The following is a 23,373-nucleotide window of genomic DNA, read 5'->3' on the forward strand; positions in this document are numbered from 1 at the left end:
AAAAGCCCCAGCCCTTATGCAATGTTTATGATGGACTGATAAAGCAGTTTCCTTGCAAAGATAACAGTCCGAAAGTATTATACTCACGAAGATGAACTTGTATTTTGTACGCATGTTTCAAATCTTCTACGTCAATTGGGAGAGAAAGTGTATGATCCTAGTAACTGGCGTGTTTTTATTGACTCTTCCAAAAGAAGTTTAAAGACTGTTTTGTTTCATAATCAAAATTTTCTGGCATCCGTACTACTTGCACACTCCACAAAAATGTCTGAAACATATGAGACCTTAAAGTTGGCGCTCGAAAAATTAAATATCACGAGCATGGGTGGCAAATTTGCGGTGATTTGAAGATCAGTGGATTGTTGCCGGGACAACAAAAAGGCTATACAAAATTTTCCTGTTTCCTATGCGAATGGGATAGCAGGGCATGGAATAAACATTGGGATACAGTGAACTGGCCAGAAAGGAAACAACTACAACCGGGATCAAAAAATGTCTTGAATGTAAGTCTTATTGACTGTGAAAAAATTCTACTTCCACCCTTGCACATCAAATTAGGATTGATGAAACAGTATGTCAAGGCATTAGGAAAAAAAAGCCTATGCTTCCAATATTTATCCACTAAATTTCCCTCATTATCAGATGCAAAAATCAAAGAAGGCGTATTCGATGGACCACAGATTCGTAAATTGATGAAGGAAAAACAATTTCACGGACACGATGACCAAAATTAAGAAAGAGGCATGGAATGCATTCAAAGATGTAGTGACTAAATTCCTTGCCAACATTAAAGACCCTCAGTACAAAGAAATTGTAAGGAAAATGTTGGTAAAGGTTAAGGAACTCAGTTGTAATATGAGCCTTAAGCTTCATTTCTTAGCTTCGCATCTGGATTATTTACCTCCATATTTAGGAGCTGTCAGTGAAGAACAAGATGAAAAGTTTCACCAGGATCTCAAAGATGCAGAATGACACTATCAGGGATGTTGGGATGTGAATATGATGGCCGATTACTGTTGGTCGATTGCACGAGATGACCCTTCTAGAGATCATTCGGGAACTTCAAAAACCAGGAAATTCCACGGAAAATGAAGAAAGACGGAGGTGTGAATCTAGCCTGCACATAATGTAAGTAAAGAAATTATGCATGTTTATGTAATTTTTATTCGAGGTACGGTTATATTAATTTAAAAGCAACTGTACAGCCGAAACTAAATAGGCGCTTTATGCTTCAGTTTCACGAATTTCACTATACATTAAAAATATAATACAAACCATCTACTTGCTTACAAAGCAGCATTTATGTGTATTTAATGCATGCAAAATATGATTACGTTTTGCAAGCTGAAATTTACATTAATACATCAAATTTAATCAATACCAAGTATCAACAATTTCACGTTGAGAACAAAATAAAATTTTGTAAAATTGCCTCTAAACCAGATGTGATATGCCAAAACTAATTTTTGTCTCGAATTCTGCGTTAAGAATTTTTTTTTTTTTTTTTTTGCAGGCTAGTGTTATACACATTTCTAGCACTTCTGGACAAATGATGTGCCTTTTATTGGTCATATACAGGAAAAGCATATTCTAATGTATTTTATCATTAAGTCACGAAAAATGATATGAAATCGTATTTTTGGTTGTGTTATAATTATTTTTGCCATTCTCCACGTATTATTCATAGTGCTGTTAATGCCAAACCAATTGGTTTGTACTTGATTTTTTTTTTTTTTTTTTTTTTTGGGTTTATTTTCTTAGAAATATTTTGTGGTTAAATGAAGTTTAAGTATAAGAGGTATTCTGAGGAGCAAGTTGTTAAAATGGAAAGGAAAAAATAATTTTACAAATGTGACCCGTTTGTTGTTTGTTTGCTGTCTAAATCAAAAATGTTTTCTAAGCAATTTTTGGACAATATACTGTATGTATTTCTGCATCATATAACCAAGTTTTTAAGTCATTTTTATGTATGTTTTAGGGTATAAGTGCATGTATATTTCCAGAGATATTATGTCAGATAAATCTTGATTATTATTATTATTATTATTATTATTATTATTATTATTATTATTATTATTATTATTATTGAGTTAGGGCCTACTAGGGACCACGTTCCAATTTTAATTATTCATCCTTTGTTGTTGTTCCATCCTTTTCTTCTTCCAACATTCCTTCATTGTTTCACTGTTTCCTTTTTCTTTCTTCAGACCATTTTGTGATGGTTTTCTCTGCCTCGCTCCCTTGGAATACTTCCATCTTTAAAACTTTCTTCCTGAAAATTTCTCTTTCCGTTACTCCTTCTTCTCTGATGTTGTTTCTTCCCAGTCTTTTTGATCTCTTGAATACAGGTGTGTGTTGACTTTTTCTTCATAAGATACGGGAAGATCTTTTTGGTTAGTCTACTGTCGTCCATTCTGTAAATATGTCCAAAAAATAGCAGTCTCCTCTTCCATACTTTATAGATATGTTCTCTATGTTCTGATAAGAAGCCTCCGTGGCTTAGGTGGCAGTGCGTCGGCCTCTCACCGCTGGGCTCCGTGGTTCAAATCCCGGTCACTCCATGTGAGATTTGTGCTGGAAAGCAGAGGCGGGACAGGGTTTTATCCGGGTACACCGGTTTTCCCTGTCATCTTTAATTCCAGCAACATTCTCCATTATCATTTCATTTCATTTCATCCGTCAGTCATTAATCATTGCCCCAGAGGAGTGCGACAGGCCTCTGCAGCCGGCACAATTCCTATCCTCGTCGCAAGATGAGGGCTTCATTCATTATATCCCTGACCCATTCAATGACTGGAAAACAGGTTGTAGGTTTTCGTTTTCCTACTATGTTCTGATAAATTTTGTTATTACTTCTTAATTTCCAAAATTCTGTAGTTTTTGGAGGGCATATATTCTTCTCATAATTCCTCTTCATAGTACTTCCAATCTTTCAAGTTTATAACTGAGTACTAAACATACACTGCCATATAAGCATTCTGGTTTCACAACTGTGTTGCAGTTTCATATACCTGTGACTTTCTTCTTTCAAATACTTTTTGTTTCAGATCTCTGCAACGTTTGTAAGGGTGTTAATGTTTATATTATCTGGAGTGCTGCAGATGTTGGGCATTACATGTCCTCGAACTGATGTGACATAACATTACTTTCCATTTGTCAGCGGTGACAAAGACTCTGTTGAAGATGTTCATGTTTCAGAACGTGGTCATTTTCTGCAGCAAGATATCTCTGCTGCGGGAAAGTACAACTTTCAATTGTTGGCCAATCTGGATGGCAGAATGATTGAGAACATAACTGCGTGTGTTTACTGTTTTGGCGGTTTCTTTTACAACCGTATTCAGCTGCTTTGTTTTCGTTCGGTTTTATACATTGAACAAGATGCCTAGACATAGTAATACAATTTTCAAGGTGCGCAAGAATACAGGAAAGCTTAAAACCATTGTTGTTATTCCGAACGTTACAAGTGAGTGTGCAAAGGTGTGTTCCCCTACTGACTATGAAAAAGATGCAGAATGAACAACCACAGGACAGTTTGTATCCAACAGGAGAGGACACGTGGTGCAAATACAGTAAAAATGAAGGAAACTGCGACCACGACCACAAGTACAGTCTCCCATAAGCAGTCGTGGAATCCATGAGGCCAGTCTTCAGAGACTTATCCTATGAAAAACTACTCCAGAAATGCCTTCACGGTAAAACCCAAAACCCTAACGAAAGCTTAAATAATTTGATCTGGACTCAGTTACCCAAGAGAGTATTTGAGTATAAAAACACTCCACTTTGGTGTTTATGATGACATGGAAACATACAATGGAGGCAATATCTCGAAGAGCGAAGTTCTACAAAGACTATGTATACCTCCAGGACACAACACTGAAACAAATGTCAATTACAGATTAGGAAAGAAAAAGGAAAGCAGATGCAGCAGAAAGGGAGCTGCTGAAGCTTGGAAGACAGAAGAAAAGAAGTATAAATAGAAGATTACAAGATGAGATGGAAGAGAACCCAGATGATCCTCTGTATGGAGGTGGAATGCATAAGGAACTTTAAGGCTCGTTTCCTGAAAAGTAGTTTTTTGTTTATCTAACGAACATTTATTCGGACTCCATTGAACGTACATTAACCAAACTTGTAGGTGGTATGTAAGTAATCATTCTACGTATTTTAATGCAGGTTTTTTAAAATCAAAGGTACAATTTCTGAATTAAGGAACAAAATATCCCCTTTTAAAACCTAAAATTTTGGTGTTCACTTAAAAATATATATTTTTTTTAAAACAGAAGATTTTAAAAAATGATGTCATCTATCTACGTTTGAGGGTCGAATAAATATGTATACAAAAAATGTTTTGCCTTGGTTCATAACTTTATGAGAAAATGTTCCTTCAAGACGCCCATTTTAATATGGCAGACATAACCCCTTCCTTCTTTTGTAATGGGTGTATTAGAGCCACTTTCCATTCTTCTGATATCCTTTCTGTTTTCCAAATTTCTTTAAAAATTACCTGTAAATTTTCAATGATTTTTGGTTCTGACCATTTCAAAAGTTCAGCTGTTATATTTTAGAGATTTAATTGCATCTTTAATTTCTTTGACAGTTGGCAGCAAATCAATTTTAGGTTTTCATGAATCTCTGGAAATTTTTAATTTGTGGCTTGGTTCCAGACAGTTCAGAATGTTTTCAAAATGTTTTGCCAGTATTTCACAGTTTTCGGCATTGTTAAGGCCAGTTTTACAATTTTCATCTCTGAAACATACACTCGAAGCTTGATAGCTCCAAGTTATTCTTGAATGTTTGATAGAAGTTTCGTGAATTATTTTGTACGAAATTTCCAGTAGCTGTAATTTTTCATAGGATCTTTTGACACTCCTTATAATTCTTGCTGTTTTTCATTTGTAGTTTAAATAACTCATAATGTTCATTCTTTCTAGAACATTTCCACAGTCTCCATGTTTTCGTTCTTTCCGCTAGTGCTTCTTTGCAAATGTCATTCCACCAGACCTTCTTTTTTGTTTTAACTGACCGAAATACGTTTCTTGCAGCATTGTTATTTTGTTTTGACACTTCTTCCCAATTACCAAAATGAGTTATTTTAACTTCTTTCTGAAAATTCTTAATTGCTTCTTGAGAAATGTTGAGTTTATCCATATTATATTTCAATAGTCTTTACGGTTTCTTTTGTGTTTTGGTTGGTAACGGTTTCAGTTTAATTTCTGAAGGATAGTGGTCAGAGTCAGAATCCCCACTTCTTATTACTTTAACATTAATGACTTCTCTAATATTCTTTTGAGAAATCGCTACATGGTCTAATTGGAATTCGCCTAACATCGGATTTGGCGTTTATAAAAGTAGGAAAGATCACAATATGAAGATAAAGTTGGAATTCAAGAGGACAAACTGGAGCAAATATTCATTTATAGGAAGGGGAGTTAGGGATTGGAATAACTTACCAAGAGAGACGTTCAATAAATTTCCAATTTCTTTGAAATCATTTAGGAAAAGGCTAGGAAAGCAACAGATAGGGAATCTGCCACCTGGGCGACTGCCCTAAATGCAGATCAGTATTGATTGATTGATTGATTGATTGATTGATTGATTGATTGATTGATTGATTGATTGATTGATTGGAGATCTCCAGGTTTAGCTTTTCTTGGGAGTTTCATGAAGGAGATCGACATTAACTTCAGTTGGAAGGATTTACACAGATTAATAAGCCTTATACCATTCATGTTGGTTCTTTTGTGTGCTGGATGTTTCCCTACAGTTTTCCTGAAGATTTTTTCTGTGCCTATTTGAGCATTAAAATTATCCAGTAGTATGATAACATTTGATTTAAGGATTTTAGATATTTCATTGTTCAGTAGATCCCAGAATTATAATTATTATTACTATTTATTTTTTTATATCATTATGCCCTACTCAGGAGCACGGCTGAACTTGCTTAGCTGATGTGTTGGCCTTCTTTTCCTCCCAAAATCTCTTCATCCTCTCGCTGAGCTCTTCCTTCGTTCTTCTGTCCAAGTTATAGTAGCTCTGGTGTTGGGTTTGTCTTCAAAGTGGTGATTGTCGATTTCGGTTCTGAATTTACATCTGTCCTGTACAAATTATTATTATTATTATTATTATTATTATTATTATTATTATCATCATCATCATCATCATTATTATCACTATTCTTGTTGTATGACCACATAGAATCGCTTTAGTCAGTCCATCATTCAGGTCTCTTTGAAGGGATTGTTCGGGCTTTGCGGTCCTCTCCGTATTTCTTCAGACACGCCGATCTTCGTGCCCTTTCCTCAGTTGAAAATATGTGTGTTGTTGGTTTGTTTTGCGTAAAGGTAAAGCGGAGGTTTGCATTCTTGAGTTTTGCATTCAATTGTATATTATTTGTGGTATCTTCTGTTGTAAGGCCTATTTCCTTCAGATCCTTTCTTACTTTTCTGTGGTATTTTTTGAGACAGGATTGTATTGTATTAGTTGTTTCAGAATTCTTGAATACTGCATCCACATGACATGTACAAAGAATCCCACAATATCTGTAATGGGTTCTAGCTCTCTGCACACGATTTTGTTAGGTATTATCTGCCACTGTCCATCTTTCTGGTATTTCTTGTTGATGCATGTCCTTCCAATACTCCTTTCAATTTTGTGAAGTCTATCAGTCTTTGACTGTTTATTCAGGTGAAAAGGTGTTTCTGCTGCATATGTAGCTTCTGGTTTTATAACTGTGTTGTAGTGTTTTATTTTTGCATTTATTAATAGACATTTCTTTTTGTAGATATCCCAATGCTAATTTTTGTGCTTTAGCTAAAAATCCATTTGTTTTTGTTTGGATTGAGATGTTTTCATTTATGTGATGTGTTATTAGTTCTCCAAGGTATTAAAAATGAGTTCCCATTTTGACTTTAATCAGAGGTGCCTACCTTTGAAGTGGGTTATCAATATACAGAAAACACACACACACACACCCCGCTTTTAGAAATATTTTGAGTTAAATCCAAAGCATGCTACTCTCTTTTCAAAAATGACACCTGGTTTGCCCTTCCTGACAGCAATCTATTCTAAAGTATTTCTATACAACTTGCACATTACCAGTTAGTTCTCTCATGAAACATTTTTTGTAGCTTGTTTCGTACCCAGCAGTTGCTTTTCTGTGCAGGATTCTTTTGAAGCATCTTTTCCCATGTGATGAAATTTTCGTCCTTTGAACCATATGACATATTGCACTTAATGTCTGTCTGGTCTGGTTTTTCATATTAACACTGATAACTCTTCCAGTGGGGGAGTTTGTCCGGTACACTTAATGCTACCAATACAACATTATTTAGAACAATACTTAGAGAAGAGCACATTAGAGCTCCTTCATTCACAAAGAATTTCACAGCCCTCACGGTTCGCAAAAGGAAGAAACAACTGAATGAGTATCATTGCCAACTCTCACGCACTAAAACGAGGAGGGTTGAGCAGTAATGCTCGAAGGGATTGGACATTTTTCCTTCTTCCCTTTCTTTCGTAGATTTTTTGTGTGATAATGCCACTTTTTCGTAATAATTTTCCCTTTGACCGTAATGCCGTAATAGTGAGGTGAAATCAGTAATAATTATGGGCAATCCGTAATAGTTGGCACCTCTGCTTTATTACTATTTATGGTAACTGCTTTTAGTTGTGTTGGTTTTTGGGGTGTAATTTCTGTTTTTCTCAAATGATATTTTGAGGCTAATTTTTTTTGCAATGTTTTGAAGTTCTGATATCTGGGTTTTTACTCTTTTATGTCAACTGCTAGTAATGCTAAATTGTTGGCAAAACCCAGCCAATTTGTTTTGATTTTTCGGCCAATGTTTATCTTTGGGGGACATTTCCTAAACTATTCCCTCATTATCATTTCCAGGGCACAATTAAATAATAGTGGTATGAGCCCATCTCCCTGCCGTAACCCAGTTTTAATTTCAAATGACTCTGAAATTTCACCCCTATATTTCACTTTTGATTTGGTGTTAGTGAGAGTCAATTTTATCATGTTCTTTTTTTTCTGCTAGTTGCTTTACGTCGCACTGACACAGATAGGTCTTATGGCGACGATGGGACAGGAAAGGCCTAGAAATGGAAAAGGAAGCAGCCGTGGCCTTAATTAAGGTACAGCCCCAGCATTTGCCTGGTGTGAAAATGGAAAACCATGGAAAACCATCTTCAGAGCTGCCGACAGTAGTGTTCGAACCCACTATCTCCCGGATGCGAGTTCACAGCTGCACGCTCCTAATATCATGTTTATTAATTTGGGGTGTAGTCCAAGGTGTCTTAAAATGTTAAACAGAGATTCTCCATGGATGCAATTGTAAGCTTTCTTGAAATCTACAGATGTTATCACCATATCTCTGTTTCTTCTTCTGCTGATGTATCACTAAGGATGCACACAAAATGCTGTCAACTTGTGTACACGGATTTATTTACAATTATTTACAAATTATATGCACATAACCTAAATCACTGCTGTCACAACAAAACACTTCTCTCCGTAAACGTCAACAAGCCACCATTTCTAACAACTGCCTATCACGAAGTATCTTACATGGAGACTGCAACCACTGCATGTCAACTACCAACTTTATTAAACCAATTCACATACTTCAAACACTCGTTAGCACGATGCACGTCTGATCAGAACAACCCTTTTAAACCATGACACCTACTAAACAATAACTCGTCTCTACCATCAAGATCGCCTACTTATATAGATGCCTGGCCAGGCTTCTAGAAAGATACGTTACAAAAATACCTTCTCGTAAATTCTCAAGTGCCTAACAACAAGGTTATAATGTACAGAATATTCTACCATCATCTCGTCTGATCTAGTGCCATTCGGGATGTTACAGTGTGTTTCACAATTTTGTAGTGGATTACAAATCACATATACATCTAATAATAAATTATATACAGGTTCTTACATTAAATGAACTTATATAAATGTCTATGCCTTTGCTGGCAGGACCTAGTGTTTACAGTGCACTATGTCTTCTGGTATAGGCTAGAGCAATTTGTTACTTTTATAGATCTGTCTCTGTCTTATCCTTGGCTTTGACAATACGAAAGTGTCTGAGGTATGAGCGATGCTAGTAATGCCAATCCTTATACAGCCAGTCCCTGATATGAATGGTGTGAAAATGTTGCTCATAGGGTCGGTTGGTGTATGGATTTCAGTGGGCTTGGCAGACTGATACGTAATAGCAACTCTGGCTCGGTTAGGAAAGCAACGGGAAACTACCTCGCTCCTCATTTCCCTAGTACGCCTCTTCAGTGATGCCTAAACCATCTATGATAGCTGATGGCAGAGCTGTTGAGGACCCCACCAGCGGAATCGCTGACGGACTGAACATACATACATACATATAAATGTCTATATACAGTGCATGTTTCATGACATAACCTCACAAACACTGCGATCATTCAACTACGTAAACAATAATAATACTAATACTAAATGGATGGAAACACTTCATAGCCATACATTACAAGTAGTAGTAGTAGTAGTAGTAGTAGTAGTAGTAGTAGTAGTAGTAGTAGTAGTAGTAGTAGTAGTAGTAGTAGTAGTAATAATAATAATAATAATAATAATAATAATAATAATAATAATAATAATAATAATTCGAGCTCGATACTTGCATTATTTACCCCTGGGTGAGAGAATAATCCTTTCAAGTTCTATCAGTTTAGTACACTTGTGTCACTGTTTTATTCCATATTCAACTCAAGACTCATGATCTGATAACGACAGCTCCTCCAGGGTCTAAAACTTCCTTGATATTCTCCTAGTTCTTTCTCAAGTTGTAAACTTATCCAATTAAGTACATATATTGAAAAGATTTTGTATTTTATGTCTAGGAGCATGATTCCCCTGTAGTTATTAGGGTCGGTTCTGTCTCCTTTTTTGTGCAGTGGGTGAATGAGGGCTGTTGTCCAGTGTTCTGCTAGTTCTTCTTCAATTCAAATAGAGTCAAGTTGGTGATGGAGGGCAATGCTTGCCGATCTTCCTGCATATTTCCAGATTTCTGCAAAAGTCTGATCATCTCCAGGCACTTTGTAGTTTTATAATTTATTCAGTAATAGGTAGACTTCCTTTATTGAGGGGGGATTGATGTTCTCTGGTGGTGTTTTTACCGGAGTGTTGGTGTTCAAATGAAGGAGTGCTGTAAGTTCCTCACAAGTATTAATAATAATAATTAGTAATTAGTAATAACTAGTCATAATAATAATAATAAAACAACTTGTACATCCATAGCGCTAGGATGAAGGAATACTGGGCCAAGAGGAAGAAAAGGGCTCACCAGATTTAAGAACCACGTGGTCCATCGTAGGCCTAAACAAAGAAGAAGAAGAAGAAGAAGAAGAAGAAGAAGAAGAAGAAGAAGAAGAAGAAGAAGAAGAAGAAAAAAACAACTTGCATTATGCCATCAAAAAAATTTATATATTGTAAACTAGGTGATGTACCCGTGCTTCGCTATGGAATTCTACACTGTATACAGAATTCTAGGTTAGGTAATGTACACATTGTGAGCTAGATTGTATTAACCCTTTATAAGGCAGTACTCATTAATACACTTTCTTTTCTAACTAACTTTATTTCCATGCTCTGTAAGTGCTAAATAATACAATTTAACAGGAAAAAAGGCAATCCAGTGTTCAGGAGGTCAGTAGTAAGACGGGAATTTACTTCCCACCGCCTTCTGTCTGCCATTCAGAAGTGGGAACATGTTTCCCATGGCCCACCTACGGACACCTATGTGTGCTATGGGAAGCATATTCTCACATATGATGTGAAAGAAATGTATATCTCAGAAATCTTCAATTTGTAAGTAAGGGTTATTCTGCCCGAAGGCAGGTCCGAACCTCCGCAGAGGTGTTCCTGAGCCGGAGTTTACGTGCGGTAGGGTGGCCAGTTTCTTTCCGCTCCTCCATTCCCTTACCGCCCACCAACAGCGCATGGCAACCCATCCAACTCCTGACCACGCCCAATGTTGCTTAACTTCAGAGATCTCACGGGATCTTCAATTTGTAAAAGGTAATAAATAATCTCAGAAAAAATAGAAATATGCGCAATAAACAAAGAAAATTAATGTAAATAGTATATAGACTTATAAAATATTGATTTCTTACCCTATTTTCACTTCATAAATCTTGTTCACAACAGGCGTTGCGCTGGCACAATATCGCTATGCAGATGTTTTCCAAAATAGTTAAAGATTCCAAGGAGATCAGAATAGTTCCGCAGATATTGCCAAGAGTGCAGCACACATCAATACATGTGAAATGAATTCCCAGCTCCCAGAAATGACAAAAAAATCGAGGTGGGAAAATAATTCCCACCGCCTTACAAAGGGTTAAACTGCATAGCTCTTAACGTTACCATAGAAACGCGATGGGGAATTCACCAAACTTTTTTTTTCTTATATGAAGACTGGGTTAGGGCATTTTCATTGTAAAAGTAAGCCCGCTTGCCTACCATCAGTCACAATCAGGGTGGGGAGTTTTCGTGATAACGTCAGACAGTCACTCTTCACCTGCCGTTTTACATCCACAGAAAGACTGTCTTTGTGGTTTTCCCAACTGAAATGTACGTAGGTCGTTACAATGAAGTCAGTAGGAATGGCGCGATTAAAAGCAACGCTTTCATATGAAATATGATATAGATGTTGATTCCCATAGGGAATCTGAAATATTTGTCCTGAATGAGTAAATTTATAATACCAATATAAATGGTCTGTTATTGGACATTATAAATTTTCCAGCTAACTCATTCTTGGTTGCCAGCGTTTCGCCCTCGTGTGCTAGGGTGCGCTCATCAGTTGGTACCTAGCACACCTACCAATACACTGGCTAGTGCATACTGTGGAGGCCACTGCGTAGGCTAACTGGAGCCACCTGCAGTGCCAATGCACTAAGAGACTTTGTCTCATTACCAAAAATTGATGCCTGCTTGGCCATCAGATGATATAGATGTTGATTCCCATAGGGAATCTGAAATATTTGTCCTGAATGAGTAAATTTATAATACCAATATAAATGGTCCGTTATTGGACATTATAAATTTTCCAGCTAACTCATTCTTGGTTGCCAGCGTTTCGCCCTCGTGTGCTAGGGTGGGCTCATCAGTTGGTACCTAGCACACCTACCAATACACTGGCTAGTGCATACCGTGGAGGCCACTGCGAGGGCGAAACGCTGGCAACCAAGAATGAGTTAGCTGGAAAATTTATAATGTCCAATAACAGACCATTTATATTGGTATTATAAATTTACTCATTCAGGACAAATATTTCAGATTCCCTATGGGAATCAACATCTATATCATCTGATGGCCAACAGTCCGAAATTCCAGAGCTGGAATGACCAAGACGCAGACAGCCGTGATCCATGAACACTCTTCGCCTTTTCTCGGCGGGAGGAGTCGAACAGTACAGAGTCCCAGGGCAAAAAATTTGCTTTTTACTAATCTGTTTCCTAGGAGTACCCAATGAGTCGGAAAATCTAAATTCACTACACTGGCGGAGGAAAAATCTATCTGACTTGGAGCCAAATTTTTCCTTTAAGCCAGAGCAGAAACCCCCTCTTCACGGCTAATTTGGAATAAAATGAATGTAGAATTTCGTAAAAGTGAAGAGGAAGAAGCTTTTCTTATGATACAGATCTTTTCAGGGTTGAATGTTGAGTTATTTAGTAAATTGGCGTGCTATAATTTGGAATAGGCCTAAATTGTAATTCTGGACTAGGTCATACTACTACCACTACCAAGTGAACCTCTGCCTTAAGTGGGCACACTGTTGATTCAAAACATAACATCAAAGCAGGGATCGAACGGCTGGAATACTATGATGAACCACTGTGTTACGTACCAGCAAGGAATGGCATGCTAAAGAAGAAAGTTTTCTAACTCCCCAACTATTTCTTGCAAATGTTCACTCAGGCCGTTATAATCGGTATGCAGCAGTAATCGCATCTGTCGGAGTTGAGTAGCAGCATAAGAGACAAAGAACATCACAACAAACAATGGTCAATGTAATGTAATTGTTGCTCAATGTTATGTGCTTTCGATATTGTAGGCCTTCACATTTAGTTTTCTTCCAACTCTGAAATACCACCCTTACCATAGTCGGTACGATAAAACTGAATGAAGCATAAATGATCGGAAATTGTATTCTCTAAAATTTTTGTTATGTAGTCATTTTCGATAGAACCAATAACATAGGTATTTAAAAATGAAATTTTAGGCACCTTCCCCTAAACTACAATTTCATCCAGGGTGAATAAAATTGTTTATAGCTTAGACTGTAGTTTCTTATTCCGCGACTTTAGGCCTATACCGATTTTCTCATGGCTCGGCGTTGATATGGACTTAGGAACAAAAACACAAATTCAAGAATATCTGTGTTATCATTGCTGGTATGGTAAAAATGTATAAGACATAAATGATGGAAAATTTAATTCTATTTAACTTTAGTTATTTAGTATTTATCAATAGGACCACTAATAATATAAATGTTTGAGAATTTTAGGCCTTCCCCAAAACTACCATTTCACTCGGTGTCAATAAAATGATTTATAGCCTAGATTGTAAAGGCACATTCCCCAACTTTACATACCGATTTTCATTAAATTCTCTTCAGCCATTTTCTCGTGATACATACATACATACATACATACAGACAGACAGACAGACACAGACATTACGGAAAAGTAAAAAGTGCAATTCCTTGATACAGTGGACATGACCAATACAGAAATACATTTTTTTCAAATTCCAAGCATATACAGACAAAACTCTTATTTTATATATATATAGATGGAACATTATGTCAGCATTTAAGACAGCTTAAATGCCGTTACTAATGTAAGCAAAGAGATAATATTGTACCCTGCCACTTGGTATGAGTTTTATTTTATTTTTGCTCCCAGATTATCTACTGTATTTCATAAATCAAGATACCAAAGGTGGGATTACTGCTAAGGTTGAAGTGAATTAACATCTAGTCTGCATTCTAAAAGCATTGTATTGCAGTAATAACCTAAACATTCACAATATCACTATTTGTACAATAACATCTCATGAAACATGTAATTAAATAAATCTTCAAGCTTTTAATTTTGGCAGTGGCCATCATGCTTCTTAGTGGATAATGTTTAATTACTAAACAGTTCACATATGTAAATATTCTAAAGAATCTCTACATGATGTTCATAATTCATTAACTTATTAAGATGTAAAATAGAATAGCAACACCCACCTCTGCACTTAGATTGGAAGTGTTGATAAAACTTAACCACATACCTCAGGTAAATACTTCAAAGATAGAATATCTGCCTCATCAAATACAAGATGAGCCACCCGTTTTAAGTTTGTAATACTTCCATCATATTCCAGGAGTCTTAGTAAACATCGTGGAGTTGATATCAGAATGTCACAGCCATTCAGTAAATGAACCTAAAACAAACAAACAAACAAACAAACAAACACACAAACAAACAAACAAACAAACAAAAAATCAACACACTACAATAGGACTCAAACCATTTCAGACATCTACACAGACGTAAATAACTGAAAAGCCCTATAAGTAAGTGGGGAATTGAACCTGTGCTTATCATATCTCAGAGGGGGAAAAAAAGAGAGTTTTCCATCATTACAGCTTAAGTGCCATTTCATTTATATAAACACGACAGAAACATGCCTTCAAAGTTTCAAGGCAATTACAATTATTTACACATCCTAGACCTACTAGTACCAACAGCATCAGAAGCTCTAAAAAGTGCACACTGCTGAAGTAAAAATTCTGGACGACAAAGTGGGTTCCAACAGATGCTACATCAAATGCTTTCTTGAAATTACTATTTTATGTTGTACAGAAGGATAAAATTTTGAACAAGCAGGTTGGAATCGAAAACAGCTTTAAGACAGCTGATTTACTGACATTCGTCTTTCCCATGCAATAGGTGTTTGTTATGAAGAGACTTTTCATTTTTGTAAAATTATTTCATTAATTGAAGTTGGCACTTTCTAAGCCTATTTCCAATTGGTCAGATGATTCTGTATTGTTGAAAAATGGTTACGCATGCAACAGTCATGTCCGTCATCAAGTTGTGATATCGCATCATTAAGACACATCAAATGCAATAAAGTATTGAAGGCCCCACGTTGGGCGCCAATGTTTGTTTTTTGATTTTGAAGTAAAGCAACTTGGTGAAAAGATCCATATTCTTTTGTCATATAACCTCAATTCAGCAACACGATTCCTTTAAATTTATACATAACCTTCACGCAATCCCTTCGAACTTTCACAGCATAACCTTAATTTCAATATGTCGCAACTAACGAAATTGAAACAATCGCGTGGTCGAGTAAAGGGCACGTTAACAAGAATAATAAAGTCAATTACAGCTGACATGTCAAAATCGGAGGCGAAGGTTAGAATTAAAAAATGTGAAGAGCTATGGAATTCTTTTGAAGAAGTACAAATGAAAATAGAGGAAACAGAGATAAATGATGAAATAGCTGCCCTACAGTTTGCAGAGGAATGTGAGGGAGAGCGAGAGCTATTTGAATCTATTTATTTCCGCGCAGTTACACAACTGCAAACGATATTAGATGAAGCAGAGGATGTTCAAAATAATTTACTAGCTCAAATGAACACGGCAGTAAACAACGCCGTTCATCAACAGGAAGTTCCACAACATAATAACAGAAGAATACATAAATTACCAGAAATTAAATTACCGGAATTTAACGGCGAATTCACAAAATGGTTGCTTTTTAAGAACAGTTTTGAGTCAACCATTCATAATGATACTCAACTAACAAATATCCAAAAATATCAGTATCTGATCGGTCTTCTGCAGGGCGAGGCACGCAAAGTCATTCAAGGTTTTACCATTTCAGAAGAAAACTACACAAGTGCGTGGAACTTGCTTGTAGATACATACGATAATCAAATGATGATAATCGAGACACATCTAGATGAACTTTTCAAGTTTCCTACAGTTTTTAAAGAGAACAAATCTGAATCACTCAGGCAATTACAATTTGATATTCAAACTCACATGGCTTCATTAAAAGCAATGAAGCAACCTGTACAATATTGGGACACATTGGTTATTCGTCTAGCAAAGAAGCAGCTGGATTTCATTGAGCAAAGAGACTGGCAGGAAAGGGTGAAAGGCAACACTCCAGAGAAGATGCCAACATTGGATGATTTCTTGAAATTTTTAACTGAGCGTTCCCAATCATACATGCTTTTAAATCATAACAAAACCAAGGCATTGAACACAAAGGCAAATCCGAAGGACAAACAACCTAGCAAGAAAGTTGTTATGACGACGACTCAGGGAAGCTGTAATCTGTGTGGTGGAAGTCACCCCATTTTTACATGTGAAGAATTAATTAAACGATCAGTTGAAGACAGAAGAAAACTGCTTCGAGAAAAAGGACAGTGTCATAACTGTTTGAAACCAGGACATATTGCAAAAAATTGCAGAGGATCGAAATGCAAGAAATGCGGACTTCCTCACAACACACTTTTACATGCTGAGGAAGATGACAAACAGAAACAAAATCTCAAAGAAGATCAAGTGCCCATAAACCTGTGTGTCGAATCTCAGCATTCACTTGCTTCACTCAATGTGAACTTGGTGAAAGGAATAACATCACAAATACTTTTGTCAACAGCTTTAATTGATGTGAAAGATGTTCACGGAAGAAGAATGACATGCCGAGCCTTACTGGATCCGGGATCTCAGTCGAATCTAATAAAGGAAGGTCTGTATAAGAAACTTGGTTTACCAAATGTCAAGACAAACACACAGATCATTGGAGTAGATTGTTCCAAAGTGGAAACAAAAAGGATCACGAGAGTACATCTCGCTTCAAGGAATGACGGTTGAGGTGGAAGCAGAATTTCTAGTTTTGCCAACTATAACAGGACGATTGCCACAGTTGGAGATCAAGAAGGACAAGATTATTATTCCAAAGGATATTCGCTTGGCAGACCCCACATTCAACAAGCCTGGAGACATTGACATGTTAATTGGTGCTGGACTTTATTGGAAAATAGTCATAGGTCCACCCAAGAATGAAGCTGAAGGACAACCAGCTCTGCAAAACACCCGATTAGGCTGGATTATAGGTGGTGAAGTTTTTGAGAACAAACAAGGATCAACAAAAACATGCATGAAAATTAGCAATAAACAATTATCAGATCAGATGGAGAAATTTTGGAAACAAGAAGCAATTCCGGAGATTCAACATTACACATCAGAAGAAAGAATATGTGAAAGACAGTTCACGGACACCGCTTCGAGAGATACAACAGGTAGATTCATCGTAAGGCTCCCTATCAAGCCAGATGTCATCCTCGGAGAATCAAGAAAGCACGCACTAAACAGACTAGAATCATTAGTCAAGAGGTTAAGCAGACACCCCAAACTCAAGACAGCTTATGCAGATTTCATGGATGAATATGAAAAACTAGGGCATATGAGCTTGATTGAAACAAACCAAAATCAAGATGTACCAAATTCATACTTCATACCCCATCAACCAGTGGTACGTCCAGATAGTGACACCACAAAGGTCAGAGTGGTATTTGATGCCTCGGCAAAAACATCACTCGGGACATCACTCAATGACAAGCTCATGACGGGACCTAATTTACAGCGAGATCTTTTTCACATTGTACTTAGATTTCGCAGCCATAAGTACGTCATGACGGCAGATGTGGAAAAGATGTTTCGGCAAATCCTCATCCATCCTGAAGATCGAGCATTCCAGCAGATTTTGTGGAAAGAGGAATCTTCAGCCCCTGTGAGGATTTATCAGTTGAATACAGTAACATATGGAACAGCATCAGCACCTTACCATGCCATGAGATGCTTAAATGAATTGGCTACTCTTCATGAAAATGAATTTCCAGCAGCAGCAAAGGCTATTCGTGATGATTTTCATATGGATGACTGCTTAAGTGGTGGAGACATTCTAGAAGACGTGATCGGGCTACGGCGGCAAATACAAAATATACTCAAAAGTGGTGGAATGCATTTGAGGAAATGGAGGTCCAACAGCAAAGAGATCTTGCAGGATTTGGAGAGCAAAAGCGACGAAGGGACTTTACTGGTTTTAGACAAAGGTGAAGCTAGTAAGACTCTGGGACTCAGCACAAGATTGCCTTCAGTTTCGAGTTGAGCTGACAAAGCAGTCACCAAGATCCAAAAGAGAAGTCGCCTCCAAAATCGCACAGATTTTTGATCCACTAGGACTCGTGGGTCCAGTACTGATCAAAGGGAAGTTGTTGATGCAACACTTATGGGTAGATGGATTTGAATGGGATCAGCCATTGTCTCGAGAGCACCTTCAGATTTGGAACGAGTACTATACGTCATTAGAAAGACTGAACAACATCAGAATTATGAGAAACATAAATCCTGGGAATTGCTCTGGCTCTTTTGATTTGTTTGGATTTAGTGATGCTTCAGAGAAGGCTTTTGGAGCATGCATTTATGCAGTTTGTCAAACGCAAAGTGGTCTCTACATTTCCAATTTACTTTGTGCGAAGACGAAAGTAGCTCCTTTAAAAACCATTTCGTTGCCAAGACTCGAATTGGAGGCAGCCCTTCTTCTTGCACAACTTGTCAAAACAACAGTGAGTGCTTTGAAAGAAAAAATTGGTCAGATCAGATTATGGAGTGACAGTACAATTGTTTTGGGATGGATCAACACTGAGCCAAGGCTGCTGAAGACATTTGTGGCAAACAGGATTGCAAAGATTCAAGAAGCCACTGATGCAACCACCTGGAAGCATGTTCCTTTGACTGAAAATCCAGCTGATCTTCTCTCAAGAGGAATTACTTCAGCAGAACTCGAAGATAAAAAGCTGTGGTGGAGTGGACCTTCTTGGCTTCGCACACAATGTCAACAACCAGAGCATTCAGAAGAATTTGAAACAGAACTACCAGAGCTGAAGGTCACAGCAGTTACGTTGACAGCAACATCAACCAGCATTCTACTGAATAAATTCTCGTCATTTCCGAAATTATGCCGTATAGTAGCATATTGTCAAAGATTCATTTATAACTGCAAACTCAAACCATCGGAAAGGAAAAAAGGTTCACTAGAAATACAAGAAACTTGTAAAGCAGAGAAGCAGGTAGTCAAATGGACACAATTAGAAGCATTCCCTCAAGTACTACATTGCTTAATTAATAATCAAGACCTCCCAAAGAAGAGTTCTCTAAAGTCACTCAGTCCGTTTCTGGATAGTGACGGATTGATTAAGGTTGGAGGAAGGCTTCGTTTTTCTGAGCTAACATCAGAACAGAGACATCCTGTGCTTCTACCAGCAAATCATCACATCACCAGAATGATCATGGAAAATGAACATCGTCGTCTGAAGCATTGTCCCCCAGAGCAACTGCTACATGCAACTCAACAACGATATTGGCCTATCAGTGGCAGAAGAGAAGCGAAAAGGATTGTCAAGAGGTGTCTGAAGTGCTTTTGTTACCATCCTACAGTTCCAGAGGTACGCATGGCAGATTTACCAAAAGAAAGGGTTACGTTAGTTGTTCGACCCTTTGTTACCACAGGAGTGGACTATGCAGGTCCAATATCTGTAAGAGAAAGCCACAGAAGGGGCCGCATTCATACTTACAAGAGATACGTAGCTGTATTTACATGCTTCAGTACCAAGGCAGTGCATTTGGAGTTGGTGTCAGAGCTAACGACCGAAGCTTTCTTAGCTGCATTGCAACGCTTTACGGCAAGAAGAGGTTTGTGCAAGCAGCTTTTCTCTGATAATGGGAAGAATTTCATTGGAGCAGCGAACGCACTACAAGATATCCAATCCTTTTTGGAAAAGGGGTCAACGACCATTACCTCCTCACTCGCACAGCAGCAGATACAGTGGAGTTTCATTCCTCCCCGGTCACCCCACTTTGGGGGATTGTGGGAAGCAGCTGTAAAGATGATGAAAAGACATTTGCTGACTGAAACACAGGGACGTGTGCTAACTTTCGAAGAAACCTACACTGTTCTTTGCGATATAGAGGCGGTATTAAATTCACGTCCCCTTACTCCCTTGCCAAATGATCCAAATGATTTAGAAGTCTTAACACCAGCACATTTTCTTCTAAGTGACTCGATCGTGCAACCCGTGCAAAGGGATTTGTTGAGAGAACCCGATAACCGCTTGTCACGTTGGCAGCACTTGCAGAAAATTTGGCAGCGGTTGTGGCAGAGATGGCAGCGAGAATACTTGCAGGAATTGCAAAAACGCGTCAAGTGGCATGATACTAATCGACGTATTGATGTTGATTCTTTGGTGCTATTAATTGAGGACAACATCCCTCCTCTAGAGTGGCCCAGAGGTAGGATAGTTCAAGTTCACCCTGGACGAGATGGTGAGGTGAGGGTTGTCACCGTTCGGACGGCTGGTGGAACTTTCACCCGAAGCATCAAGAAAATATGCCCTCTTCCGATTGAAGGGGATGACAAGGAGAACTGAATTCAAGATTTCCTGTGATATCTTTAACTTTGTGTTATTTTTCATCAAAGATATAATTTCAATATTATTTTCTTTTAATGATAAAAATATGTATGTATAGAGTTTTGTATTAATGCATATGTTCAGAATAAGTGTTTTTACAATAGGTATAAGATTACAATGTTACAATAGTTTAGTTGAAAGAACTCCTTTCAAGGGGGGCAAGATGTTATGAAGAGACTTTTCATTTTTGTAAAATTATTTCATTAATTGAAGTTGGCACTTTCTAAGCCTATTTCCAATTGGTCAGATGATTCTGTATTGTTGAAAAATGGTTACGCATGCAACAGTCATGTCCGTCATCAAGTTGTGATATCGCATCATTAAGATATATCAAATGCAATAAAGTATTGAAGGCACCAAGTTGCTTTACTTCAAAATCAAAAAACAAACAGTGTTATTTAGTGGATGGGTTATATGTGAGGCAGAAATAAAACATCCAACCAATAGTAAGTTACCACTGCAGAATTAAACCATTTACTGTATGTTCTGTATGTATTCAGAAGCGAGCATTCCCATGTAATCAAATTCAATTGCTGAATCACTACCTATATGCATATTCTAATTTTCGTGCTGTCTTCCAAGGTCTTACTGTAACGATGGGAAAGGAAAGGGCTAAGTGTGTGAAGGAAACAGTCGTGGACTTAATTAAGGTACAGCCTCAGCATTTGCGTGGTGTGAAAATGGGAAACCACAGAAAACCATCTTTAGGGCTGCCGAGAGTGGATTTGAACCCACTATCTCCCTAATGCAAGCTTGCAGTTGTGCAACCCTAACCACACGGCCACTTGATCGGTCCTTACAATAATGATCACATAATTAATTTCTTCCTGGTCTTCAGTTAGCCCATATACACTTATCGTCCACTAAAGATTGTCCATCAAGAATGAGTCGTCGAAATCCTGTCAAGTTCATATGGGTGATTGTAATAATAGTGTAAGTTAGTGTTACAATATCAGAGCAACAGGATAGTTTACTGTGAAAAAGTGAACACTTGAGGGAGACTTTGGTACCCTGTTAGTCAGCTTCTAGCTTGGACACTTTTTGTCATAAAAGAGGGCTTGGATGCATACAGGTCTTGTAAGGTACCGTACCTGGTGGCATACGTCTTCATATTTGCTGCAACTGGTCCTCTACTTAATGTAAATTCTGAGGCCTCTGAAGTTGGCATTCCAGGTGATCCCAGACATATTCAATAGGTGACAAATCTTGACTACAGGACTTATCATGAAAGTGTGGCATTCTGATGAGGCATTCCTGTAATAATCTTGCTGTGAGTGACCAAACATTGTAATACTGCAAAATGCTTTCCAGAAGCCCTCCCATGAAAGGTAACATTGTGTTGTCAATATCCCTTGTGTCACTGCAAGGGATGACTGTCATTTTGTCTGCCAATCCAACATACCAGCAGTGGGGAGGATATGTCTCGATTGATGTCTCTGTTTTCTTCTAATGAAGAAAGGCTAGGTTCTTTTTGAAACGCGTTGAGAGTGTTTAAATAGTTCATTACACGACATAAACCCAAAATATACATCATGAATAGTTACACGGGCCGTGAAAGTCTAAATGATAATATCAGAAACCTCTATGGGGAAGATATTTTTCTATCGATGTGTTTCGAAATGTGTTGAGTGTTTATATAGCTGTTATTAATTATGTCAAGGTCCGCATTGTCAATACAATTCAAAATCTAGTATATATACTAAACCATCAAATACATAAAGATATATAAGTACATATTTTGAGAATTAGATTAAAATCACATGCATGTAAAGGACCGAATTAAAAACTATTTTATGTCCTAACAAAATACTGGATAAAAACAACAATACAATAATAACATTAAAAGTTCAAATATGAATATCATCCATGTTATGTCCAAAGTCCAGTACAAAGTTTGTATACTGTATGGGACTAAAATTGAGCTGGTTGACAATTAACTAATGTTATTGTGACGTGGCAACATTTATGACCTTCATAGTCCCATGGCCCATCATGGGTCTCAAGTTGTTATGCTTAGTGAAGTTAAAACAGTACGGGTCTGCTTATCCAAACCAATATCTCAACACACCTAACAGAAATAACTGTATTCATTTTTGGAGATCAAGCCTGCCAGGTTAAAATAGACTTTCTTTGTTTTAGATGCAAAGGCCTTACAGGTGTGTGGGCACTATAAGCTCAATCGGCAGACTGTCTAGCTGGCGGGTTGAACATCTGGAGGGGTGGAGTGGGAGGAGTCTGCAGCACAGGAAGGGAGTTGACCTTTTACCACCCCCCTGTGCTTTTCTTTATTGTCCCCCTCTTGTTGCCCTTTCCCTTTCTTAACTTACAAAATTTTCAAAAAAACCAACCCAAACAGCAACCACAATACATCAAGATTCTTCACACCCTCAAGCACATAAACGTGCTACTTATAACAGCCTAATTTTTCATGCCTTCAACACCCCTATGCCTAAAAAAAGATTTAAATAATCAATTGAACACCATCCGCACTATCGCTAAATTTAATAGCTTTAACAACTCTTTCATAAACCGTATCATCAACAAATTCAAACACCGTCCTAAAACTACGTTATTAAAAGACAAAGCCAAACCCACTGTATTTTCTACTTTTACTTTCACTCAAGATGCTTATAAAATAACTAATGTTCTTACAAAAACACAACATGAAAATTTCTTTTAGAACCAATAACAGAAATCTTGATATATTACACAACTCTAAAGCAGTAAATAAATCTAATGCTTTTTCTAATTCCGGAGTATACAGATTCAAATGTAACAACTGCAGTTCCTC

At 37.4% G+C, this 23,373-nt stretch overlaps 1 protein-coding gene across 4 annotated transcripts in view; it reads right to left on the minus strand.

Moving 5' to 3' along the window:
* Positions 1-23,373, minus strand: part of LOC136877431 (putative ATP-dependent RNA helicase TDRD12) — an 821,384-nt gene that overhangs the window by 466,070 nt on the left and 331,941 nt on the right. For all 4 annotated transcript variants that reach the window (XM_067151463.2, XM_067151464.2, XM_067151462.2 and 1 more), the window contains one exon: positions 14,321-14,473. In XM_067151463.2, the coding sequence (XP_067007564.2) occupies positions 14,321-14,473 (153 nt within the window). The remainder of the gene's footprint in view (positions 1-14,320; positions 14,474-23,373) is intronic.

Source organism: Anabrus simplex, chromosome 7 (assembly GCF_040414725.1).
Source record: "Anabrus simplex isolate iqAnaSimp1 chromosome 7, ASM4041472v1, whole genome shotgun sequence".
Lineage (NCBI taxonomy): Eukaryota > Metazoa > Arthropoda > Insecta > Orthoptera > Tettigoniidae > Anabrus > Anabrus simplex.